This window comes from Amblyomma maculatum, chromosome 1 (assembly GCF_055883805.1).
Source record: "Amblyomma maculatum isolate TAMU_Amacu chromosome 1, ASM5588380v1, whole genome shotgun sequence".
Classification (NCBI taxonomy): domain Eukaryota; kingdom Metazoa; phylum Arthropoda; class Arachnida; order Ixodida; family Ixodidae; genus Amblyomma; species Amblyomma maculatum.
The window spans coordinates 218,947,332-218,972,063 of NC_139344.1; the positions used below are offsets into that span (position 1 = coordinate 218,947,332).

Genomic DNA, 24,732 nt, shown 5'->3' on the forward strand with positions numbered 1-24,732 from the left:
ATTTGGGTCGCTCTCGCAAACAGGAATAAAACCTGACGTCACCGAAGGGGCGCAGGGACCTTTCTGATCCAACTTACCTATTTCAGACTGAAATGAATAATAAAAAAGAAGAGCGAGGGGGGGGGGGGGGGGGGGGGGAGCATTAATAAAATAATTATTATTGCTCCTTAGAAGTGACATATTTAATCGAAATGCAATAAAGATCACAACAAAACGCTGCACATATTGGAGCGCTTTTGCAGAGAAACGAGGAAGGGTGTCTATCTTCGTTTCTCTGCATATATATGTATACGTAGTGGTTGGAGACGTTTAACCGACCTAAGTGTAGTTGTAAAATGGCGGATATTTGAAAACACGTACTTCTATCCTGCACGTCAACACGAAAAAAAAAAAAAAAAAAAAAAGACAAGTGCGTTTAATTTAATACTTCTGGTCCAAACGTATGTGAGCCAGGAAAAACGTGAACGGCATGAGCAAGATTGCTCTCGCGCTTCGTCGTCGTACACTGTCCTGCAATGCCGCTATTTCGCGCCCTTGCGATGCCTTGAATCCCTTGCCTCATGTGAGGCCGGCATTTCTTTGTTTTTATCGCAGTTAAGCACGTAGTTTTCTAGCGGTGCGGCCGGTATGAACTCGCAAGAATGGAGATACCATAGTGGCATGGGCCGAGGCTCTTTATTTTTCTTTCCTTTTCTGCCTCAACATAACATAAGTCATTTGGGTTACACAATGTACGGCCAATATTACTGCTTTATTTTCTCGGTTTTAGATATTTCTGACCAAGCGCCGCACTTCTCTGCACTGCTTTAGGCATTATATTCAAGTCTATAATCACAAAGGCAGCTTGCATTCGCATCATTGGCAAGGTAACGGTGCAGAGTATTATATATCCACTCTTTAGGACAGTCGATATTTGCATGCTGATGTCACACATCGCAGTCGGCTAAGAGTAGTCAAAGTCCCGCTTCGCGTATACAAAGAGATGGTATATTTGAGTCAAGGTATTTACTCGCTTTTGCCTTATTTTCTGCGAATCCATCTCACGCACAGCAGGCCGTTGCGGATGGCAGAGGAAGGGCCGGAAGAGGGAACGGACAAGAAAACAGCAGACGAAGCGTGCGGTCCATTACGTGCTCAGGTTAAAGAGGTAAAGTTAGGCAGCCATGCCGGCCCACGCACGTTCGACAGGGCGCCGTATCTTCGCGTCCAACGGCGAAACGGGGCTGCACATTCGCGCGCCGCTACGCCCTTGGGAGCCGGCGGTTCGTGACGGCGTGATCGCGGCCTGTCATCGGCCGCGCGCGCGCATAATCCGAGCGCGGCGCGCCGCCCGAGCCGGTCCAGCCCGCGCGCCGCGAAGCCCCGCCTCCTCCAGCGCGCCATTGGTCGGCGGGCGGCGGCGGGCGCGGCCCCCTCGCCGGGCGCCGACAGGGCTGCTAGCGAGCCATGAGTGACCGCGTTGGCGTGTGATGGACTGGCCGCGGGGCAGACAGCGAGACTGAAGCCAGAGCGGCGCACAGCATGGCGGACGGTGCGGGCCAGCAGCCCGACGAGCCGGCGGCGTCGCCCGCACACGAGGCCGGCTCGCCTCTGCGGCCGGCGCGCGACGACGAAGAGCTACTCGACGTTGTGAGCACGGCTTCGCTGGACGGCGCCGACTTCTCCGAGGACGAAGAGTACTTTCGGCCGATCAAGCGGCTCTGCATGCTCGAGGCACCGGCCAACCCGTCGCCTAAGCCCCTAACCTCCTTCTTCATCAAGGACATCCTGAGCCACAAGCCCGCGCGCCGAACGTCTGGCATTGTGCGGCCCTGGGACCTCGAGTCGGCGAGCCCCGGCCGCCGACGGCCGCGCTCCACCGACGAGGACTCGCGTTCCGAGAGTGACTCGGCCGACAGCCCGGCGGCACCGCAGCCGCACAGCTCCACGTCGCCGTTGGATGCGCTCTTCGAGATGACGAGCAAGGCCTTCGAGGGGCTCGAGTCCGGAGACCGCGCGGCCGGTGAGTCACATCCTTCTCGCTCTGGCCACCGCTTCGAGTGTCACGTGCCGCTTCCCGGCGGCACGTGGCACGCGCTCCCTGCATGCGCCGAATGCTGCCATCGCGTATGCGGGCTCTGATGGTTGGCATACTGCGTAAGGCTGGTGCTGTCATACGTGGCGGACGAAACTATCGGGACCAGTGTACTCGTCTACCGTTCATGATCGGTTGACACCGTCTAAGTTCGCTTCAATTTACGTGCTTATGTTTTTGATACGTGCAGTCGCACACCTGCAAGCTGAATATGTGAGTGTTTTGAAGCCTGCAGATTCCACTGCATCCTCAAAACAATCACGGGTTCACTTTGCGACGACACCGGTATGCTATGTCTGCATAATACTCAGATTTCTCCGTCTAGAGCAACAAGTATACATGTGCCCCTTCTTTAGAACTTGTGAAATGCATGCTATATGGTCAACGCTGGCACAAAAAAAAACGGAAACTGGTTAGAAGTAGGCCATCATTTCTTTGTCTCGCCATGCGCCAAAGTTCAGTAGCCATGGCTAATGAAAAGGTATGTTGAAGTTTCAAAAGGGAGTGAGCACAATGGTTTTAAGCTTTTCCCAGATTGTATATTTTAAAATGCTCGCGAAGGAACCTGCCGATATTCTCTGCGCAGCCGGTTTTATTATTACACCTTGTTTGCGAATCGATGCCGAGGACGGTGCTTATGTCGACCAGGAGACAATGAAATGCCAAAAAGGTGTCATATTTGACTATGGAACAAGTTAAGCTTCTTAAATAGCTTTAGAGAATCCATCTCATAAACGGAAAGCGTCATCTACGAAGAGGCTGGCAGTAAATGTGTTTTAAACTAGGTGTGAGAAGCGTTTAATACTAAATGCTGTGTCCTTTGCTTGAGATGGCGTATTTAAAGCATGCACATGCATTCCTCTGTCTACTTGTCCAGCAGTTCACTGTAGGTCTGATCGAAGCAAGATGAAAACGATCACGCAGGTCAGTGTTTAGGGATCGTTTATTGTATACATGTAAGAGAAAATGGTTTCGTTCTCTTTTTGTATTGTTTGTATTTCCCACTGGCGGGACCTATTACCCTTTGCATCAAGCTGCTGCCTAACAGAAACCAACACGAGAATCAGTTTTCTATTCGCTGTTACAGTACCGAGCTATTCGCCGTTGCCATGAGCTTCACATACACCTTGAGAAATGAGGTGTATTCTTAGCCGTAAGGATGAGGAACAGTTTAAAATTATCGAAACCACCGCTGTCAAACCCGTCTGTGCACGAAAATAGCCATCGTGCAGCATTTACATTGCCGTGTTGATCCAAGAACGTAAGACGCGTTGGCAATAAAAATGAGCTATCGAATATCTGCAGGTGATCTCTACATTCAAATAAAGAACGCATTGCTATTTTTTTTTTTCGGTAAAGTTCGTCAGTAAAATTAGGTTGTACGCGTACATGCTGAGATATTGACAAATGACGCGACGTGTCCCTGAATCTGTAAAACTTATCGAACATCGTCTTTTGTTGGTTTCAGTATTTACGCACTTATTGTGCTGTACTACTACGATGCATGACGATCGAATGTTATAGTTAACTTACTTCCGGAGTGAGCCAAAAACAACCCAGCCTGATATACAAGAATTCACACTGTATTTATATAGTATAAGATTGAAGCGCACAGATTTGAGCGAATGAAAAAAATGGACGAATACCTCGGGCCATACCAGCTGCCGTGTGTCCCCAGACCGATACGAATGAAAAAAAAAAAAAAAAAAAATCCGGAAGCTGTCGCGTTATTTACCGCTACGGAGGAGATGTGCATGGTACATTTCAATTGTGCACCTTGTATGTATGGCAATGGCATATGAAAACTGCTGCTCACAACGTCGAAATTCCCCGGCCATTCCTGTTTACAAAACGCACTTGAGTTCAGTTGGGCACGCACCTTTTTTTCTCTGATTGATTGCCAAGACGTTTTAAAATATATATATATCGGTTTTATGCTCTAAAAACAAAATAACATAACGTAATTACTGTGCAGCAACGCAACCTCCCGCGTCTGCTCTGGCCACGGGACCGCGGCCGACACAAACCCGAGCTCCGAACCCGTGTCCCTCTGATCATACTTAGAGCGTCTGAAGTGATCGCGGAGATAAAGCTGAGCATCAAATTCGCTTACATTTGCGAAAACTGTATCCTTTCCCACACTTAAAAACTAGTTCGTGTAGATTTACAAGGTCCGGAAGAGCTGCAGTATAGATGGAATATAGCGCGCAAGGATATATGTGTGTGAGGAAAAATGGAGAAATAAGAATGTAGTCATGCCACAGTCGATGACAGCCAGTGGCAATGAAGCACGCATATTCACTGTCATCAAGCTGACTGATTACAGAACTCAGCTCTTTTACAAGAGATTGGTTCTTTACTTATACTGCTCTTCTTGGTTATCTGAGAGCTGAGAAAAGGCTGAGATTTTGTAGCATACGTAAGAAAAATTATTATTTTCACAACTTTCCACCCTCTCAGACCATGGGCAGTTTGTGGTGAAGTATAGAAGCATGTAATAGGTGCTGGAGGCATCGATGGAAGACTGCTCAGTTTATATAGTTATAGCTGCGCCCGCATAAGCTAAGAAAATTGAGGCATCAAGGAATGGATCAGGAGGTGTTAATTAAAAATGGAAGTCCAAGTGTGCGCGGAAATTATTTTCAAATTCAGTTACTGGGTCATATGCATCGGTATAGTCAGCATGCCAGAAAAGTCAATTTTTGATCCGTTTTAAGAAAAAATGAGTGCTCACACACATTATATTTGTGTTCTCAATGGAATGGGCTGATTGACCCTGATGGCTGCCCCAAACAATGCGCGACCAATGACAGTTCGTGATATATGCATGCTATTGGAGCGAGGCGGCAAAAATAACGGCAACCAACAGCAGGGTGTAGCAAAAGACATAATCGGGCAGTCCTATAGACCAATCTGAACATTGCAAAAGCTTCGACAATCAGGACGGCGTTACTGGCACGTGTTTGGCAAAGCAAATATAGACATAAAGCGCATGCACGCTCCTTAAATATTGCTCACGTCGGAATAACAGCCAGCGAAAAATATCTGTGTTCATTGAATTACGTATGTAACGCCTTGTATCACTCTGCATATCAAAGATAGCAGGCGCCCGCGGCTATAGAAGCCAATAATTAATAAAGTTTGTCCTTTGATCTTTTCTCTCCATTACAGAATATTTTTGACTGGCGGTCCACGTGTCATTAGAAGAGAAAAATGTCGTCTTGTTCGGTGGCTGTACGGAGCTTAGTATATCATATATCAACATCGCTGAATTAATAACATTTATTTTGTTTGTTTGTTTGTTTGTTTGTTTGTTTGTTTGTTTGTTTGTTTGTTTACTTCTGAGCACTGCTGGGGACGTTTCAGTGAATATAAATGTTTAAATTAGGGACACGCGCATGCCTTCAAACATACTGACTAGCATGTCCAGTCATGCATGGTCCAACTATGTATATATGTGGATAGTACGCGCTATACGTATATTCAAGGCATGCTAACTGCATGAGGTCTGGTTACAGCGCAGGTGTTGCTTTGGGACCATGCGCTGCATGTGGCATCATTATCGTGAAGGTAATCGGAAACCGCAGTGCGATAAACTTACCACTGCTTGGCACACACGATGATGTGCAAATGAGGAATCGTAGCGCGGCTGAGCGCACAGCTATAATCCCCCTCGCTTTTCGTGCTGCCCTGATATGCTACTGCATCGTGGCTGAAAGGGTTTGTCGCTTTATTGTGCACTCGTCCTGCTAGTAGTTTATACCGAATCTAATGTCGACTAACAAAAAAAAAAAAAGTATAGAGCTCCGTACCTTATTCACACCTGCAATGATTATGTTTGAGTACACGCTTCGAGAATTCAGGCACGGAAGTTGTCATTGGCACAATTGCAGTATTGTGTTATGCCTCTACTTTAAAACGCTTATTTAACCCGGAGAAGTGCCTATAGTCCTCGTGAAGTGAAAAAGTAATCGTTAAGCGGAATTTGTGTTGTATTGACATGTAAGCTGTGTTGTAAAGTTTGTATTGTTCTCTTCTGTATCATGTTCGTATTTTTCGCGCTCGTTTATCATCAATGAAAAATTAGAACATCTGATGTGCGCCTTAGTACACAACGTTAGCTTAACAGTTACGGGAACTGTGGTTGTCTTGAATGATGACGTGTCGATCTGTAAAGGTGCACGTGGTTACAATGTGTTCACGTATACGGAAAGAAAAGACTGCGAACAAGGCCTCTAGCTGTTTGATAGGAAGTTTTGTCGTCTTTCTTAGCATGTATGATCTTGCTGCGGTGTGATGAAAGACCGATTAGATATGCATGATTTTATCGCTATATATTAAGACAACAGTGAAAAAATCGTTGTGAGATAAACACTATAGCGTGAAAATTTCCCACTGGAATCTAAAAGATGGTTTAAAGGCAAGCGTGTTTTTCATGCAGATCACGCGCAGCGCTATACGTTATATAAGAAGGCCGAAACGAGCTTAATTATTTTGATAGAGATCGAACCTATAACACAATTAGTTAAGCAGTGCAGCAAACTGCATGAGACGGGTCAACAGTTAGTGAAAACTGCGGGCGCGTATACCCGCGGTTTGCTGCGGACAAGCGTATCGAATAGCATGAGTTCCAGCGAAATAACGGCGGTGGAGAAATCGTGGCGGAGTTATAGCCTTGTACTTACATGCTGTTAGCATTCTTGATTATGGTATTGATATAGATCTTGGGATATATAGCTCTTGTTGGCTATTACAGTTCGGCTTGTTTAATCAGTTATGCTTATTGTTCTAACGCTCCCGTGAAACTCATGTTACAAATATGTAGGGGTTTACGCTGTTACCTATATGTATATAGGAGCGCTCCTGGACCGCAACGATTATTTCCCTAATTCATTCTCTTGCCTCTGTACCTTATTTGGTCACTGACATCACTGAGGATATGAGACCATATATGCGGACATTCTTACTGTCAGCCCTCGCATAACGGACGTTCGGCCGCGATAAATGATGGCGAGGCTAAAAGATGAGACGGGAAAAATATTCCCGCAGAATGCGTGCCCCTGGCCTTCAGTTCTCGTCTCAGCTTGTTCTTTCGCTGCATCGGCCGCGAGCGAGGCTCTTCTCGCGAAACGAAACTGTATACATCGGAAAGTAAAAACATGCCACTTCAAGCACGTCACATTGTTTACTCTTGCATTTACTGCAATTAAGATTCAAATTGGAAATACAATCCTGTAGAACTTAAGCCAGTTTGCGTGTTTTCCGGCGAGCTTAGTGTATACGCAGTACCGGACTTCATCTCATAAGCCAGTATAGATATCGCGTTTGAGAGCAATGACATAGTCGTGACTCGTGAGCACGCAGGATCAAAAAAGATTTCTCGATGCGGAAACTATTATGTCAGTTTATCCGATAACGATGCGCACTTTATGCGCATAATTTGAGTGAGAATATACAGCGTGAGCTATACTGACGCTAAACTGTGCCGTTAATAAATACATTTCTTAATAAATAATAAATGCATTACTGACGCAATTTTCTCGAGGCTGTGATATATGCGCTTTAGTTCTTGTTAAAGCAGCGTGGACATTAATTGTGCCGTTTCGTTTAAAAACAAATTCCCATAAAAACATCCCAAAATACCGGACAAAGCGCTTCTTTCAACAGGAGATTTTTATGACCAAACTTTTTCAGCACATTGTAATATTCTACGGTAACAATCAATATACCCGCAGATCTCCGCTCTGGAGGCTCGTAGTTTTTGCTTTGAACCTTTTTGTTGTCGGGAAATGTGTTCCTTATTTTTTCCTGTAGCACTCGCCGATATATATTTTTGATGTGAGCCCGGCAGGAGAAACATTAAACGAAAGATTTTGCAGAGCATCGGAATTACCGGAATGAATTGGAATTGCAGGAATTACCTTCAATATCTACGTAACGGTATATCTACAGTAATCCGCAGTTGCTTCGGAATTAAAAATGATGCCCTAGAAAGCTGCGCTTGATTGCATAACACAAAAGTAACAGTGAGTTCACGTACATGCTGTAGCACAAGACGGATTTTGTTATATTATTCTAGAACACTGCTCTAAGTCAGGTCCCCTAAATATTACGTCTAAATGTTGACAATTTGTTCAGTTAGACGGCAGTTTGCTGCCTTTTGCTTCCTAGCGATGTTTTGCTTTTATTTGGACAATAAATAAAAAAAAAAACCTTTTCATCGCTGCTCAAATACTGCAAATTCTTCAGTGTTCAGCATGCGGAAGGCTTGAAGTACAATCTTTTCTATCTGAAGAGAACTGCATGACCATAAATCAGAGCACACTAGTTCATTGTGCATTAGTTCCAGGGTTTGGAACCGACACTCTTTGCTATTCAACGAATATTTTCACCTGGAGAGCTTTGACATCTAATGTACGGAGTTTCCCAATAAGACGCGTCAATATTTTAAATAATACCTAAGCGTTCTTAAAAAGTATAATCAACAAATGTTGTTAGTAGTCATTTAAACTACCCATTGGCATTTTTTTTTTTCGTTCGGTCTACTCGAATAAATAGTCAACAATAACCTTTTAAATATTGCTCTAAACGCAGGCGGGAATATAGGAAAACTCTCGAATGGCACAGAAATGGCTCGATTCAGATGGTTCCGGCAAGGTAGCCTAATCGTTCTTTACTTTATTTTTGCGGCTAAAATGAAGGTCAGCAAAGTTTTAAAATATATGACAGCGCTCTTCCGACCCATGAATGTGCCGAGATTACAGCGCTCTCATCCGCGACTGGGTAAATCGCAGCCAGATCCGTCCCTTCGTCAGTGCATGCTCAAGATATACCTTCGCTTTGCTGCATGGTTGCGAGATATAAGCGTCGACGGCTGCCATTGAGGGAAATAAAGTGGTCTGTATTCTGGCGCGGGTGTCCCAGCTAAATGTAACGAAAGCTTTAGAAAACACGGCGTGCCATATATCCCTATGAAACCAAAGGAAGGCTGTTGCGAGTCGCGTGACCTAATCTACATTATCTTTTTAGCTGCCACAGTTCGTTGTTAGGAAAGGCTAGTTAGCTATACATTTTTAATACAGACTTAAACAGAGTGAAGTTTAAATCTTTTTCGAAGAACAGCTACGGTATTTGCATCAAGATCTAATTTACAAAGTTTTATTCGCCGGCCTTCAAAGAAAGCTCTCATGTGACCAGCTGCTGACGCGTATATGTACCGTTTTTGCCAAAAGTAACCAGGCTACGTGGTTTGCTTTTCGCTTGTATTGTAAAGCCAACATGAATTCCCAGAGGATCAAAACTTGAGAAGTGAGGACTGGAGATCCCCTTCATTTTGCACAAATTCACAGCTTCAGAGGTTGTAATACTTCTCTCTGCTACTTGACTGAGAAGCATAACTTGCAGCCTGGTATACTTTTGGCAAAGACGGTATACCTCTCTTCCTGTGTTCAGGCAAAGCTCCGTTGCAAAGAGTGCTTCAGAGAAAAACGGATTTTATCCCCGTGATGCGTGTCTGGAGTCGCTGAAGTGGCACGTCTTACACTTGGGAGGTCGTTTTTTTTTTTTTTTTTTTTAATAGTGAGAGCTATCGTTCACGGGTACCAAAAAAATAACAAACTACTTTATGTTAACGGTAGCTTGGTGCAAACATTTCTGTCAGCAGTTTCTGATGCCAGTCTACAACTTCTGCATTGGCACCTTGTTATCAAATAAATAACTAGAAACGTAGCTAAATAGTTATACTAATTATTTAACTTTACTAGTTATACTAAATATAGTAATACTAGTTATACTAACTATTTAACTTTGGGGATCGACACAAGTACTGCAGTCTATAGCTGACTCTCACCAGCTGTCTACTGGTTTCACTGTGCTAGAATATTCCATGTTTTTTCTTGAAAGCCTTTAGTTGCAGGGGTAACCTGATATATGGCTACTCCTTGGGACGTTTCATTTTCGTCTGAATGCTCATATCTGTTCATTGAGTGAAAGTACGCTAATGCGCCTGTGAAGTATACTTTATCTTTATTGGAGCAGCGTCACGTTCTTGGATTTCGCCGGGTCGCTGCTATGAAACCTCCTCCGAGCAGCAGCTCAATGCAAAAACTCGCCGACAGTGCCTTTCGAGCCCATGGCCGAGGCGAGGAGGTCAGCTTCTTTGGCCATTGCGGCGTTAGACCATGCAGTGCGCCATCTCGTGGCCGGTTTCTTCGTACTGCTAGTCTTTAACGCTGCGCTTCGGATAGCGGCGTGTTCATCTCCTTTCAGAGAGTTGCACTAAAGATGTTAATTTGGCCGCCTTTACCCGACAAAGCCGACAGCGCCCGTTAAGTACTTCGTTAAAAATGGCAAGCCATACAAAGCTATAGGGAAGCATGTTTAAAATGCGCTTCGATCACTGACTTCATTGTCGCTGTGCTGCTGCATGTGTTTTTGATGGTGACGGTGCTGGGAGAGAAATACAGAAGTAAACCGAAGGACTTAGCTAAGCGTGGTAATTAACAAAACTAAGCTTAGTCAACGGGGTGCGAACATTGCTTCTGCACGAATACCAGTATACTTAGCTAAATTGCAGCTTAATTTTTTAAGGGTGTAGCGAGCAAGCGGATTATATCATTAAAAAAAAAACCCGTATTAGAACACGTTTGAGCGTCCAATCTCTTTGCACGCGTGTTATGACTACGCGTGCCGTGGAGCTTAGCGGCTCACTTAAAGCATTTGGAAATCCAGGCTGTCGAGGTGGAGGCGTTCGTATTTGCTCGTTTTGATTTGTTACCACGTGCGTCGTGCAGCATCTTCCCGGCCACAAAGCGAGTCATTCAGCACGTTGAAAGAGCTTATGTTTGCGGTATATATATATATATATATATATATATGCCGCCGTGAATGGGAACATGTATGTATATGCGTATGCGCGTCTCGTGCCTCGAAGGCCGCCCGTTTTGAGAGCAACTGATAGCGAAAGTGAGGCTAAATTCTCGCGGGCCTCAATGCAGGAGCATTCCGCACCTGCATGCACGGAGGGCTCTCACGCCGCCCTCTCTCGCTCATGCAGCAGATCGAGAGAAATTTACACTCGCGCGTTCGTCGTGGAGGCAAGAAACATTACGAAAAGACACGAATCTCGCTCCTAATGCGAGGGGTCTGCCGCGAGGCGGTCAAGGTGAGGAAGACGCGCAGTTTTTTGTCCGCGCGGGAAAATATGGAGAAATGTGTGTGTGTGTGTATATACGCACCTAGCAAGCCGTGCCTCCATGAGGGCCCGGGGGCCGCCGTGTCCATATACGAGCACGCCTAACTCGACGAGGAGGACGATGCGCTTGTGCGTGCGTTCCGTTCTTTCTTTTCTTCCTCCCTTCAATTCTCGTCAAGATCGTGCCGCTCTTATGCACACACTCCCGGGATTGAAAAAAAAATAATAATAAAAAAAAAAATAAAACGCGCTTGCATGCGTGACCCTCCGCTCGCAGCTCTTAGTTTCCACGCTGCTGATGATGCCGTGCATGAGACGCATTGCGCAATGATGTATCTCCGCGCGCTAAGTTCAAGCAACAGATGCGTACTAAACATTGTTTCACATTGTGCTTTTATTCATGCGCGCGCTCCCAGCTTCCTCGTCGTCTTTTTCTCGAGGGGTGCGCCTTTGAAGGTTTTGAGCGCCAAGCTCCATATAACCCGCTCCTTTCGATGGAAAACTGGGGGGCGAAGCCTTTTATTTCGAAAGAAAAAAAAAATGAAACTAGCGAGCAAAATGAGGAAAGACCTATGGCGGGTGATTAGCGCACGTAGTTGGCACGTAGTTTATATCTTGAATGTGCCTCCTTGGAAGGAAGTTTTCCTGCGCCTGCAAGCAACGCACATCGTTCGTTGCGTGATAGTGCATGAGCCCGCGCGGAGAGGAAGACCATGTTGATTATATTTCAGGGAGTATGCTATGGTGTTTTTATATTCGCGCGCTTTTTTTATTTCGCAAGTCGTGCCTCTCGGAGGCGGCCGTAAACATTTTGCACACACATTGCCACTGTTGTTAACACCTGCCCTTAGCTCTGCTATTCAATGCACGAGTGGCCCAAGTACCTTGAGGGGGGTTCCCAGCGACTCCATGAATGCACCGAAGCACCTCATAAAACCGAGACGCACCCTGCATTCATTCGGCGGACAGCCGGCCTTGGAAGTCTGTTTTTGTTTTGTTTTTTCACCTCTGCAGTCTCTTCTGATGAGCACGTTAGGATTTGCGTTAGTGGCATTATAATGTTCAGCCACCAGCAGTTGCTATACAGAACAAGTCGTTCTGCTGAAATCAGCAAATTTGATTCATTTGCAAGATGATATATCTTTTTGTCATGGACTAGTCATTATAGTTTGCTATGAGCGGAAATTTTTATGACTTTCATAATTAGCCTTAAGAATCTTTAGCACATGGTAGAAGTGATTCGTGGAAACAATACGTTTGCACTTCATGCACGCGTCAGGGATGACATAGACGCAGCAAAAGGGAAAGGTCGCCTTTCACGCTTTTGACCGATAGCAAGATCCGGGGCAGTGATTTCGGTTTTCTTTCGTTTATGTGCACTTCCATCATATTTGGCAGCCATTCTATAGACTTCAGACCGGCACAAATTGGTTTAATGGTTCGCTATTTTCCAAATCGGCATGCTGTTTTCGATGCCGCATAGATTAACCGCTTGTTCATGCCCGCTTCGCTATGTCTGCAGGCCTGTGTCAGGTCATGTCTCGATTACGTTATTTATTTATTTATTTATTCAGGGTACCCCTAAAGGCCCTGCAAAGGAGGGTATTACATGGGGGGGGGGGGGGATACAATTGTAGAAAAACACGATGCAATTGGCAACAATTACAATAAGAACCGTTATATAACATCAAAAGAGGAAAGAAAGACAACACCAAATATTCTACACATTTCCGTCGCAGCGAAGTAGCTCTTGGAATTTTTTTATGATAGTTTCTGTAGCGATGTGCGATGGCAAGTTATTCCATTCAATGATAGTGCGAGGTATGAATGAATTGGCATAAGATGATAAATGACACTTTGCGCGTTTAACTTTGAAGGCATGATCAAGTCGTGGAAAAATGACATCAGGTGACTGAAACAAATCACTGCGCAGTAGTGGATGGTGATAAAGCTTGTGGAAAAGTGTTAACCGAGCGTGTTTACGACGACATGATAAGTCTTCTAGTTCAGCACGTTGTTTTAACGCTGTGACGCTAGTGAAAGGTGAGTAGTCTGAAAAAATAAAACGCACAGCACGGTTCTGCAAGGATTCGATGTTGGTGATAACTTAGGCTTGGTCAGGGTCCCAAATAGCCGCAGCATATTCAATTTTAGGGCGTATTAGAGTGATATAGCAGCATGAAAGTGGTCACCGTTTTCAGGTCCTATACTTCGGCCATTGAACGTCTGCATTGAGTGATTTTCTAACGTTATTTATGACGTCAACGCTGCATGTCTAACGCGATGCACAGTCTCTTGCCAAGGACTAAGTTTTGTTCTTTCGAAATAGTTCCACTCAATATTTTCGAAAATGGCTTGCCAGAGAGAGACGATTTGAAGAATGCACCAGACGGCCGCCTCAGTATGTTCTACATACCATGGGAGCTACCCTTTAAGGCGCCTATACTCCTTACCTGTAAGAAGCTACATTCGTCAGTTAATCCTGCAAAAGGCTATATATTGAAATTGATACTGGAGTTTATTTGCATCAAATACAATTTACGCGAGGCACGAGAAAGAATCTTTCGAGAAACAGCTTGACGGAGCCTCATGCCACCGAAATGAATGCAAGAATACTTGCAATGAATCGCTGAAGGTTTTACCTGTGAAAAATTAATGAATTATCGTCCTCGTGGCTTCGATTTGTACGAGTATTATTAGCCCGCATATTTTAGTGTCCTGTTAGAGCCAGTGAAGCTTAGCTTTTGAGCCAACGTGTTTTGATTAAATTGTGAGCAAGAAAACATTAAAGTAGAGAATTCTAACGAGCGCACGGGGAAAATGAACCTTCAATCAGAAACACGATATTAATTCAAGTCGTGTAATCGAACAGCCTTCACGCCAAAATGGAGGGTGCAGTGTCGATGGGAGTTTGTTTGCTGCTCGTTCGTGTGAATAGCTATAGTACGCAGTTGCATGGTATAGAAGGTGAGACTCACGCGGTCTTGAGCACTAGACGGTTTCACCCACTCACGCGAGACAGACCGTGCGTGGTCACCTGTAGTGCTACTTTTTTTTTTTTTTTTCATCTGTTTTATCCTTTTTTGCCAAGGCGTGGTACAAATATCCACCCAGACTGAGAAAACAATGCATATTATTCGTGCGCATCGTTTTTATCTTGCTCCTTCTATATATCTCAATGTTGCTGACGCTTCGCTCCTGCAGTACACCGTTGACAGGAAAGACAAAAAGTGCAGTATACTCGCCTTCGACGTGGCTCTCGTCGACCAATTCGCTTTTAATTTCCGACCCGCTTAAAACGAGCAACCAACAGATATTTGACTCTCACCTCCGCTTTCCGTGCATTGGTGCGATACAAGAAAATCCAGCAGTCTGAGTGGACACGCTCGGGACTATATCGTAACTGTGACTGGGGCACAAATGCTGCGCCGTGAAAACCATGCCTTGTTGTCAACACCTTCACTGAGACATGCCTCTAATGAACAAGACAGCGTAACCGGACTATATATATATATATATATATATATATATATATATATATATATATATATATATATATATATATATATATATATATATATACTTGAAAGAAAATAGACGATGCGAAGAACACTATACTTCTGAAAAATGGGAAGTATAGTGTTCTTCGCTTCGTCTATTTTCTTTTAAGCATATTCAACCTGAAATTCTTGCAACGGCTATGCAAAGACAGGATGTCCACTTCTGCTGTTTGTCGCTTGGCTAGAGAAGGACCCTTGAAGAAAAGAAAAAGGTTAAAATCAAAGCACGAGACGCCGTACACAAATCTGTTATTGCGAATCTCTGGACTGAAAAATTGAGTGCAAAACTAAATGCTGGTTTCTTTCATGAAAAGCATATATGCTGAAATATACACCTCAAAAGAACTTGAACTGGTGCATTATAAGTGGTTTTCCGACAGGCACAGAGCCGTTGATATATATATATATATATATATATATATATATATATATATATATATATATATATATATATATATATATATATATATATATATATATATATATGCCGCAAGCATTAAGCTCCAATTGTGTTATAACGCGACAGTGTTATAATGGTGCCTGCCTGAGGATGCTGTGCGGAATCTCTCACCCCTCACCAATGTGCATTTTGCTACTCGCCTAATTAATAATCCCTTCATTAGTGCCCATGCTATCTTGCACGTATTCCTTAGCATACAACCATACAGCTGCCATAGTACGTGAAAGCGCATAGATATAAAGCCCTGCTTCAACAAAGCCGTGTGAGCATATGTGCCTACTCATAGATATATATAGGGATAGCGTGCCTGTGTCGTCTGATTTCCGTCTCGGTTTTCCATTCCAGATGAGGCAGCTCGTATACCATACCGGCCATGCCATGTGCATGCATGGTTTTGTGGCGGGTGCACAACCATGCTGACCAATCACTAGCCTGCATGCACACTATTGCCCGGCGCGGCGTGCTGCAGAACGGGGCCTGCAACACTGTTGTATTAAAGCTAGGTCGTTGCCTTTTCTTTGATGCGCCTGTATATGTGAAGAATGGGCAGTTTGTGATTCGCCACCACCCGCAAAGCGACCAACTTAGGCAATATACATATATCGTCATTTTTCTCGGTATAACTAACACTGGATCCGTCTGATTGCAGACTGTTGGTTTTAACGCCAGAAGGCGACACATGCACATGGTTCCGGCATAGTTTAGGCAATGTGCGCTGATACATGGGGAAGCCCTGGCGTCTTTTTGAATTTCGAGGTCGAACCCGCGACCCTGCGGTCAGCAGCCGAACACCAAAGCCACGAAGCCGCCGTGATGGGTCTTATATGAATCAGTTTGGTGTGCGGGAGAGGCACCGGGCAAATCTGGTTATAGCACTTGGTATGACATGTAGCTATATGCAGAACATCACCACATATACCTCGCCGGCAAGACATAGGAACTTTCCTCGCACACTGTCGAAGCCAAGAGATGGCAGCGCGTGCATTGCGGTTTAATGCTCCGAAACCACAGACACACACACAAAAAAAAAAAAAGTGGCATAAGGGGTGCACAGATAATATTTTACACTTGATCTCATCAACGGTAGCTTGCATTTTGCAGAACGGAAACACACCGGTGGCATCTTGTTCTTTGCTTAACACTGTTTCTGATAACTATAAGAATATAAAGCCAATTAATGCTTCAGTGCTACTCTTGCTCAGTTGAACCGTTGAGAAAGAATACAAATAAAACGGCAAATGAAATTCTGTGCTGACTGCACATATCTTCTGCAGAAACCGCGGATTTCTGTTGCAGCGCTGGGCTTTTATGCAATTATACAATCGTTTCTGTATTGCTTTTTTACGCTGTTAGCGACATTACCCTGGAAGGGTATGCTTTTCCTGCTTTAACCTGCTTGGTGAGCTTCCCAAAATAACTTTCAGCAACTTGGCCCTGCGCAATGTCGTGAAGCCTTGCAAAAAGCGCGACAGATGTGATCACCAATATTGGTATATTGACGTGTAATAAAGACCGTCAGCGTTATTTCGTCAGACTGGGAATGTGGTCGCTCTTCACACTTTCAAGCTAACGCGAACTGATCAACCGGTTCAGCGTCGCACTAAAATTGGCCCGGTGCAGAAGTAACGAACGCTGAAGGGACATCTCCAGGCGTTCACAATACCGCGAACCTCGCCATTCCCCGCCGCGGCAATGGAGGAACGTCGTCATACCACCGAAAACCGCTTGCACGCGGGGGTCGCGCGCGACGTCCTCTCCGGACCCGCCATAAATCATTATTTACGCGCCGCGTCTTATGACGCGGCGCCTGTCATTAGTACAGCGCGCCGCAAGCAAAAAGCCCAGAAACAGAACGAGACTCGACGGGCCACGGGCACAAAGCTAAAGGGGGAGGGCGAGTGGTCCGCCTCGCGATGCCACTTCGGCGAGAACGATGCGTCGGCTCTCTTTATCCTGCCCTTCTTAGTGCTCTCCTTCGAAACCGACGCGCCAGAGCCCTACCGTGCTCCGAACATTCCTCGGCCGGCTCGGGCCCGCGGTGCGCTGTTTTGCGGCGTGCCGGGCCGTAATGCGCCGCGGCCGAGCGTGTACTACGGGGGCCGCGCACCGACTCCCGTTGGCGTCCATCTGCGGGGCACATGGACGCGCAGAAAGCGAAACCGCCGCGTGGAGTGCGGCCGCGCACAATAGACGGCTTTATTCTCCGCTCACAACGTTTCTAATTGGATCTAAGGAGGTCGCGCGAGGTTCACATGCAAGCTCTGACGCCCCGACCATGCACCGTCGGCCGGAATTCCCGAGAAGAAATATATATCTCCGCGGCGTGCGCTCGGCGGTGTCTGCACGTTAGCCGCGATCCCCCCCTCTTGGGGGAGACAGTTAACGCGAACACGGAGCAAAACCTCTCTGCGGAGGCACTCTTTCTTTCTTCGCACTCATGAGGGCATCTAGGAAAACGTCTGCTAAGCACGGGCTAGGAAACTGCCTCTTACATTCCCTTGTTTTCTATGGTGCCTCGTGTGGAGCGAGGCGGTTGAACGCTGCAACCCTCTTAGAAAGTTGGGCAAAAACTACAGCTGTCTGCATTTGTGGGAAGTTGTTTGTACAGGAAGGAAGCTGCACTAATCATCTAAAAAAAAAAAAGCACATTACAAGTTTGCATGGCACAGCGACAGCGAGCGGCCTCTATACGCCGGCAGAGGCGGCGTCTACTAACCTTTAAATTCTGTAAGAGCGGTGAACTCTCTGTAAGTCGTGAACTCTCAGTTGTGGAGTGGAAAACAGCGCAAAAGTCGGTTGTTGAGGACACCACTTGAGCGTTGTAGAAATCAGACAGTAACCAACAATTTCAACGGATTTTCCTCACTATCGATCTGTGATATTGAAGCACATTTAAGATATATTGCATGTCATAGCTAAATACAACCGAAGGTTTACAAAGGAAGATGTGTCCTAACTTATAGAGAAACCAACTGAGGGCTGTTTAGAGCCATGCGGCCTAACTTTCATTATTTTGCGTTCTCAGAACTATAATTAATAATGAAGGCGAAATAGCCAGATTTTTTATTATGGGCTTGAGGAAGAAAATGTCAATACAAGAGTTGGAGATCGTCTTGAAAAGCAGCTGACTGCAATATTCGCACCAAGCTACCGTTTACTCAAAGTATGTAGTTTTTTTTATTTTTTTTTTTTTACCGGTATTATGGTGTAATAGAAAAAAAAAAGAAGCTTCCACGTGACAGAAAACAAAATCCACTTTTTACTGGAGCGCGTCCTTCCCGACAAGCTTTGTGCGCGCACTGAGCGAGAGATGTGAGCCAACAGCTGGTCACGTGATAGCATCCTTTGAAGTCTAATAAATAGCGACAAGTAATTCGTACCTTGGCGGAACCAACGCAGCTGTTTTTCTAAACGACCGATGACTTAACTTTTGATACTTTGTTCCTCAAGCCAATATTTTTTTTAACACGTATTCAGTTCGTACTAATTATTCAACTTCGGCGAGCGAAATTACACTGAAGACTATGTCAGGCAACTCTCAACAGCTCACAGTCGGCTACACACTGGGCTCGGATACTACCTGTTTTTAAAACCTGCAGGTTACATTTATCTGCTAACTATAATAGCGCACACTGCTAAAGAATTTGTGCTCACATACAAGCTTACAAAGGAAACCACCGTTAAAACAATTACCGCACTCAGAAAAGGCTTGCGCAGCATTTGTTTTTTCTTTCTTGAGAAGCGTTCTTCGCCATGTTCCCATCAGAGTCGAATTTCTCCTTTTTTGTAAAAGTGATAGATGCATATGTGACGCACGTTATTTGCATGAAAATGCATGCATACTTGCCTATAAGTTGCATTTCTAAAAGCCTTGCTTGAAAATGATTGAAACTCGTGGTCGTGCGCGCTTTGTTCTGTCATCCCACACCTGACGCAACTTTTGCCTCTGTCTGTGTTTTTCACTGCGAGTTTAAGATTTGGTGAGGCTTACATTATGCAGTCGTATCATTAACAAATGCCTAAGACGACTAGATAAAACAACTGTCGCAACAGCGATCACTGGGAATGATTTGCCTTTGCCATGGTTTCGAAACTAAGTAAATGGCGGCATGTAATGGCAAATCGGTAGAAACAGGGAACAAAAAAAAAAAAGCAATAGCTCAAAGAAAGAATATGAGGACGACTCATATTGTGTAGGGACGCAAAAATTGAACCGCTAAACAGTACACATCTATAGTTGCGCCCTGATTGCCGGACGTGCCCAGAAATCGAAAATATAAATGAAGAAACAAAAACAGAATTTTGAGAGACTCTATACTGTTGAGCTCGCACCCTGAAACTCAGGTATCTAATCCGGCTCACGCCGCCCGGGTAAGGACTCCAGGCCGCCGTCGAGGCAGATGGGTTGACGCCTATCAATAAATGTTAATCATCATCACATCCTGTATCTGTCGGATATCAAAGTTTTACTGCCACCACCACCATAAAGCAGAAACTAAAAATAGCTTGTTTGCCTTCGGTGCTGGCTTGTTGATTGTGTGTGTGTGTGTGTGTGTGTGTGTGTGTGTGTGTGTGTGTGTGTGTGTGTGTGTGTGTGTGTGTGTGTGTGTGTGTGTGTGTGTGTGTGTGTGTGTGTGTGTGTGTGTGTGTGTGTGTGTGTGTGTGTGTGTGTGTGTGTGTGTGTGTGTGTGTGTGTGTGTGTGTGTGTGTGTGTGTGTGTGTGTCATGATAATATGCGGCCACATTGTGAGTTTCTCGATAACAATTCCTGTCATCACTGCTTTCTATATAGGCTAAGCAGAGATGCACAGCAAATGTATTTTGTCGAGTGCAGCCTATACGACGTACATACGTCGTTGCGCATTGAGAGCATTTTTGCCTGTGCACAGGTGTAAAACCCTCCAATGGATGTCAGGGTGCACACACGCGCGTGCACAAATATGCAGCTGAGCCGACCGTCATCCGCCCTTCGCTGAGCAGTCAGGGGAGGACGACGTCTTGCGCGGAGCACGGGCCCACAGCCTCGGCCCCGTGCGGCAGCTATCTAAACAGAGGCCGTTCGCGGAGTTTGGCGTGGCGCTGCGCCGCCGTAGCCGCGGTGTCACGTTCGCCACGCCGCCGGCGCTCTAGCGGCAGGAGCGCCGATTGCGAGGCCGAGGGAGCGGCGCGGATCGAAGCACCGGGTTGACAGCCGCTGTTCATCACGGCCGCTTCAAAACAAAAGCAGGAAGGCCCGGGCCGGCGCTGCTGTCGGGGGCCTCGCTATCTCCGACGCGTCCGCTGCGCTGGTGTGCAGCAGAAACCATCAGACCCCTGAAAAATGGACTGTCCGCTGCTTGGGGACCGCTGTGTTGTTTCGAGGGAAGAGCCCAGGAAGCTCTCATTTACAAAGCTGGCTTCTCCTGTTCCCGGCATACCCTCCCCCGCTCCCTTTCTTCCACTATTCTCCGCCTCCCTTATTCTTTTTGTTTCCTCATTTCACTCGAGCCACTTTCGCGTACATTTCTTTGCAACTCCTCTCCGGCTCGCTGCGTCTGGGCGTAATAGCTTGTGCACTGTTTTTCTGCTCCTCTAGGCAGCATCGATTCTCGGGCGCTATACAAGCGGCGTGATTTATCGCGACATGCGGCGCCCGTAATTTGCCGCCGATAAATATTTGAACGCCGTTTCGGCATGTCGCTCGCCGCTCAGCTTTATGCATACCCTCGATCGACACTCTTGGAGGAAAAGGGTAAATGCTACTGGGGAATGCGTGTTCCGACCTGCCCTTCATTCGTTTTTTTTTTTTTTTAACCTTTCTGCACTCTTCATGCTCCGCAACTAATCCATTGAAATGCTTGAGGAGTCAATATGTAATCGATATTTTATCCCGTAAAAAGACACGTTCTTGTATAACAAACGAAAAACGGTTAGCACGCTTCATTATGTAAGTTGGGCTCCCCTCCGTTTCTCATGTTTGGGAACAGATAGAAAGGGGCATATTCGAGGGGAGAGCGGAGAGGCCAGCCTGACTGCTTGTCCTGCTACTCTCCACAGGGGAAGGGCAGACGGGAAGAAAAATCGTCATGGTAGGTGACAATGTCGATGGGTGTATATAACGCCTTTGTAAAAGTAGCTCGTAGTTTTCCTGCAAAAGCGCTATTTCTGAGCACACTGAAACTCTCAAGAACCGATGATTTTATGTCTCAATGTGCAGGGATTGTCGCAGGAATCCGCCACGTTCAGATGACAGCGTAAAGGAATAGTGAAGGCCGAAGGAGTCACGGAATGCCCCTGGGCCGTTTTTTCGGATCGCGCGCAAAGTTGTCGCCCCCAAGAAGTCTACCACGCTTCAGCGCAGAACAGTGTTTTGAGACGCTGTGTCGCTACTTGTTGAAAGTTTCGGGATAGAAGACAGCGGGCTGATGGCTGCCAACGCTGCATGCGCGCAGCTCCGCAAAGCTCTGCAGAGTCTAAGAGCCTCCGACGGAAGTGCAAGACCGCTCACGATTTCCGGTTTCAGGCTTCCTCGCAGCGGTGCCCAATAATCCATCTATACAAGTTGAGCTTGTCGATGCGTCACTCGCTTGTGCTGGCGTTGATGGCACCTCGATCGTCTTCCCGCACTAAAGACGCCATGGAGAGCCCATCTGGGATGTCAAAAGGGCGAAAGCTGCAGAGAGCCTGAAATCCGCAAGCGTTGCGCATGTTGGCGCCGCGGGTCGTTAGTCATTTTCCGCTCCAATCAAGAACCGTTAGTCACGCGGAAGGCGCGAAAAAGAAGCGCGCTCCCGTTCGCCGCGACGCTCGGGCCGCTAGTCGCGCCTCGGTCGGCCCGCTCGGCGTCAGCGCCGGGGGCGAGAAGACTCGTCGGTAAACACGGCGTCGCCGACGAAGCCGTTAATCACTACCGCGCGCTCCGCAGTCAGCGTCGCCATCGACACGCGGCGACAACGGGCGCCCATGACGCGCCTGACGTGGATTTTATGCTAATCGCGCCTTTGGCGAAGCGGCTGGCTATGAATGAGTAAACCGCCACCGCGAAAATCCCGACACGCGTGCGCGCGTTGACAACGCGTCGGGCGCGACGCGGTTCGAAATCCCGACAGCAATCTCTGTTTGCCAAGCTCTATGGAGCGGACGACCGAGCGACACGACATGCGCCGCATTTCGATGAGCCCCCGCGCGCGGATAAACGGGGGGGGGGGGGGGGGGGGGGGGGGGGGGGGGGCGCTCTCGTCGCTGGCTGCGCGACGGCGCTCGGGCCGTGTGCACGGGCGCAGGAAGTGCGGCACTTTCGAATTTGTCCTCGCGACGACACGAAAGCCTATCCTGTTTGGTTGTACTTTAAAAGACGGACTGGAGTGTAAAACATTCTATTTCGCTTGAGGCCACACTGACGGGCTTGACCGATTTGCTACGGTAGATAAGTGCGTGGCTTCTTCCGACGGCATGGACGGGTTTTCTGGTTTCAACGCATGCTGTTGCGGTCCGCATCGACAGCATGATCTGTATATGTAACAATTTACAGCGCGGGTGAACTAACATTTGTGGCTTGGTTTATGGGCTTTACTTCCCAAAGTGATTCAGGCTATACGAGACACTGTAGTGGAGGGCTCCGGAAGTTTCGACCTGATGGGGGTTCTTTAACGTGCACTGACATTTCAGAACGCACGGGCGCCTGTATATTCTTAGAAAATGGTACGGAATCAACGTTTTACTGTTGTTCGACAGACTAGGAAGCTTATTCACTCCCTGTAAGGACAATGCTCACATGCATATGCAGGAGCTTTCTTGACAAATTCGGTGTAAAACTAAATGGTGCTTTTATTCTGGCACTAATCGTGTTAGAAGAAAAAAAAAAATCCTCATCTCGGGACTTTTTTAAGTTTATTCTTTTTTAGCGAAAATATTTTATATAACTACCGCTCTTGTGCGGGACATGCAGTCATATATTTCTTATTCATTATTTTCATAAACAATGTAGAAATGGCACGTTGCGTAAGCCAACATTTACGGATGAGATCCTTTCTTTTTTTTTTTTATTTGTTGCAGCTAATCATTTCGTCATGCAGTACATTCCCGTATGGTAAACGGCCTTGCGCTTGTAGAGTGCGAAAATATTCATCCCGCAAGCCATTCGCAGCAGATGACTATGACGTCGTATACCTCTTGGTACTGCTTTATACAGCGATACCAGTAAGACTTCGGCAAGTACAATGCGTTCTGGTCGCAAACCTTTGATGCATACTATATGGACTAATCCTTAGATTATTTACACCATGGATTTATGACAAATTAGAAAAAGCATAAAATTCTCAGTAATTAGATGTTCTGCAACAAGCGGAAGACATCCGGTAGTGCCCGTGCATATGCGCTGCATTCAGCTCTGAATAACACAACGCGCGTCAGCGAACATTCCCTCCATTTTTCGACACTCGCAACAAAAGTCGCGTAGACGTCAAATTGAGCATGCAACTCCCGTGAAAAGCTTTTAGGATGGCGAGCTCAATTACAACTCTAATTTGTGATTATAGGACAGGAGTCTTGCAGCTCGTTTCATGCACGGTGCTCAATTTTAACGTCAACTCTGACTGCACTGTGTCGTGACATGTAGCTTGAATAGTGAACGAAACTGAATCGTAAGCCTCCAAATAACAGTTTTTTTTTTCGCGACAGCGCTCAGCGATCTGAAGATATTAATTGCACAACTGCCTCGTAAGGAGATCGCGTATGAGCTATCTTCCGTTTTGCACATGCATGTACGTTACGATTAATGACTGCTGCAAAATCGATGACACGGCGATATATCCATGTCTGAAGTGACAATATGAGCACGTATGGCAACGGGACAACAGAAACGCGGGTGCGAAATTCTGCATATTCACACGCGTGGTGGGAAACTATACTCGACGTTGTTATATAGCGGCGCTGCAAACTGCAGACACAGAGCTATAGAAGGAGTGCGCATTCAGCTATAGACTGCGACATAAGCGCTTGAAGAGAAAAATAGAATTTAAGCAGTCGATCCAACTTCATGAACCAGTTAATTGTCTATAGACAACTAACTGGTTCTTCTATCTGTACTATTAAATAGTTCTCGTCGAGAAAAATAACAATACAGCTATATCTAAGGGCAACAAAGCGCGACAGCAAATTACGCACGAAGCGCCATTGTGCACGCGAATGTTGACACGCCATGACTTCTATTTTACTCCCTTTCTCTTGCTCTTTGCCTGTTTGACATTCGGTGTGCATATGCCAACCTACTATAATATATCTGAGTCCCGCGCTATCACCGCCGCTGACAAACAGCGCATAGTCCACGTTGTGTGTATACGTATACACGCTCTATGCTGCAGGTGCACATGCTTCCTGCGCTGGAGAGAAAGCGAAAATGGAAAGGCTTAGAATAAAATAAAAGCCATGCTCTTTCGGGAGTCCGAAAGTGGCGCTTCCGACGCGA

At 46.2% G+C, this 24,732-nt stretch overlaps 1 protein-coding gene across 1 annotated transcript in view; it reads left to right on the top strand.

Annotated features, from left to right (window-relative positions):
* Positions 1 to 1,521: 1,521 nt before the first annotated feature.
* LOC146205634 (transcription factor LBX2-like) overlaps positions 1,522 to 24,732 on the top strand; it is a 67,527-nt gene continuing 44,316 nt past the window's right edge. Inside the window, exon 1 of the mRNA XM_084586939.1 lies at positions 1,522 to 2,002. Coding sequence (XP_084443065.1) covers positions 1,522 to 2,002 — 481 coding nt within the window. The remainder of the gene's footprint in view (positions 2,003 to 24,732) is intronic.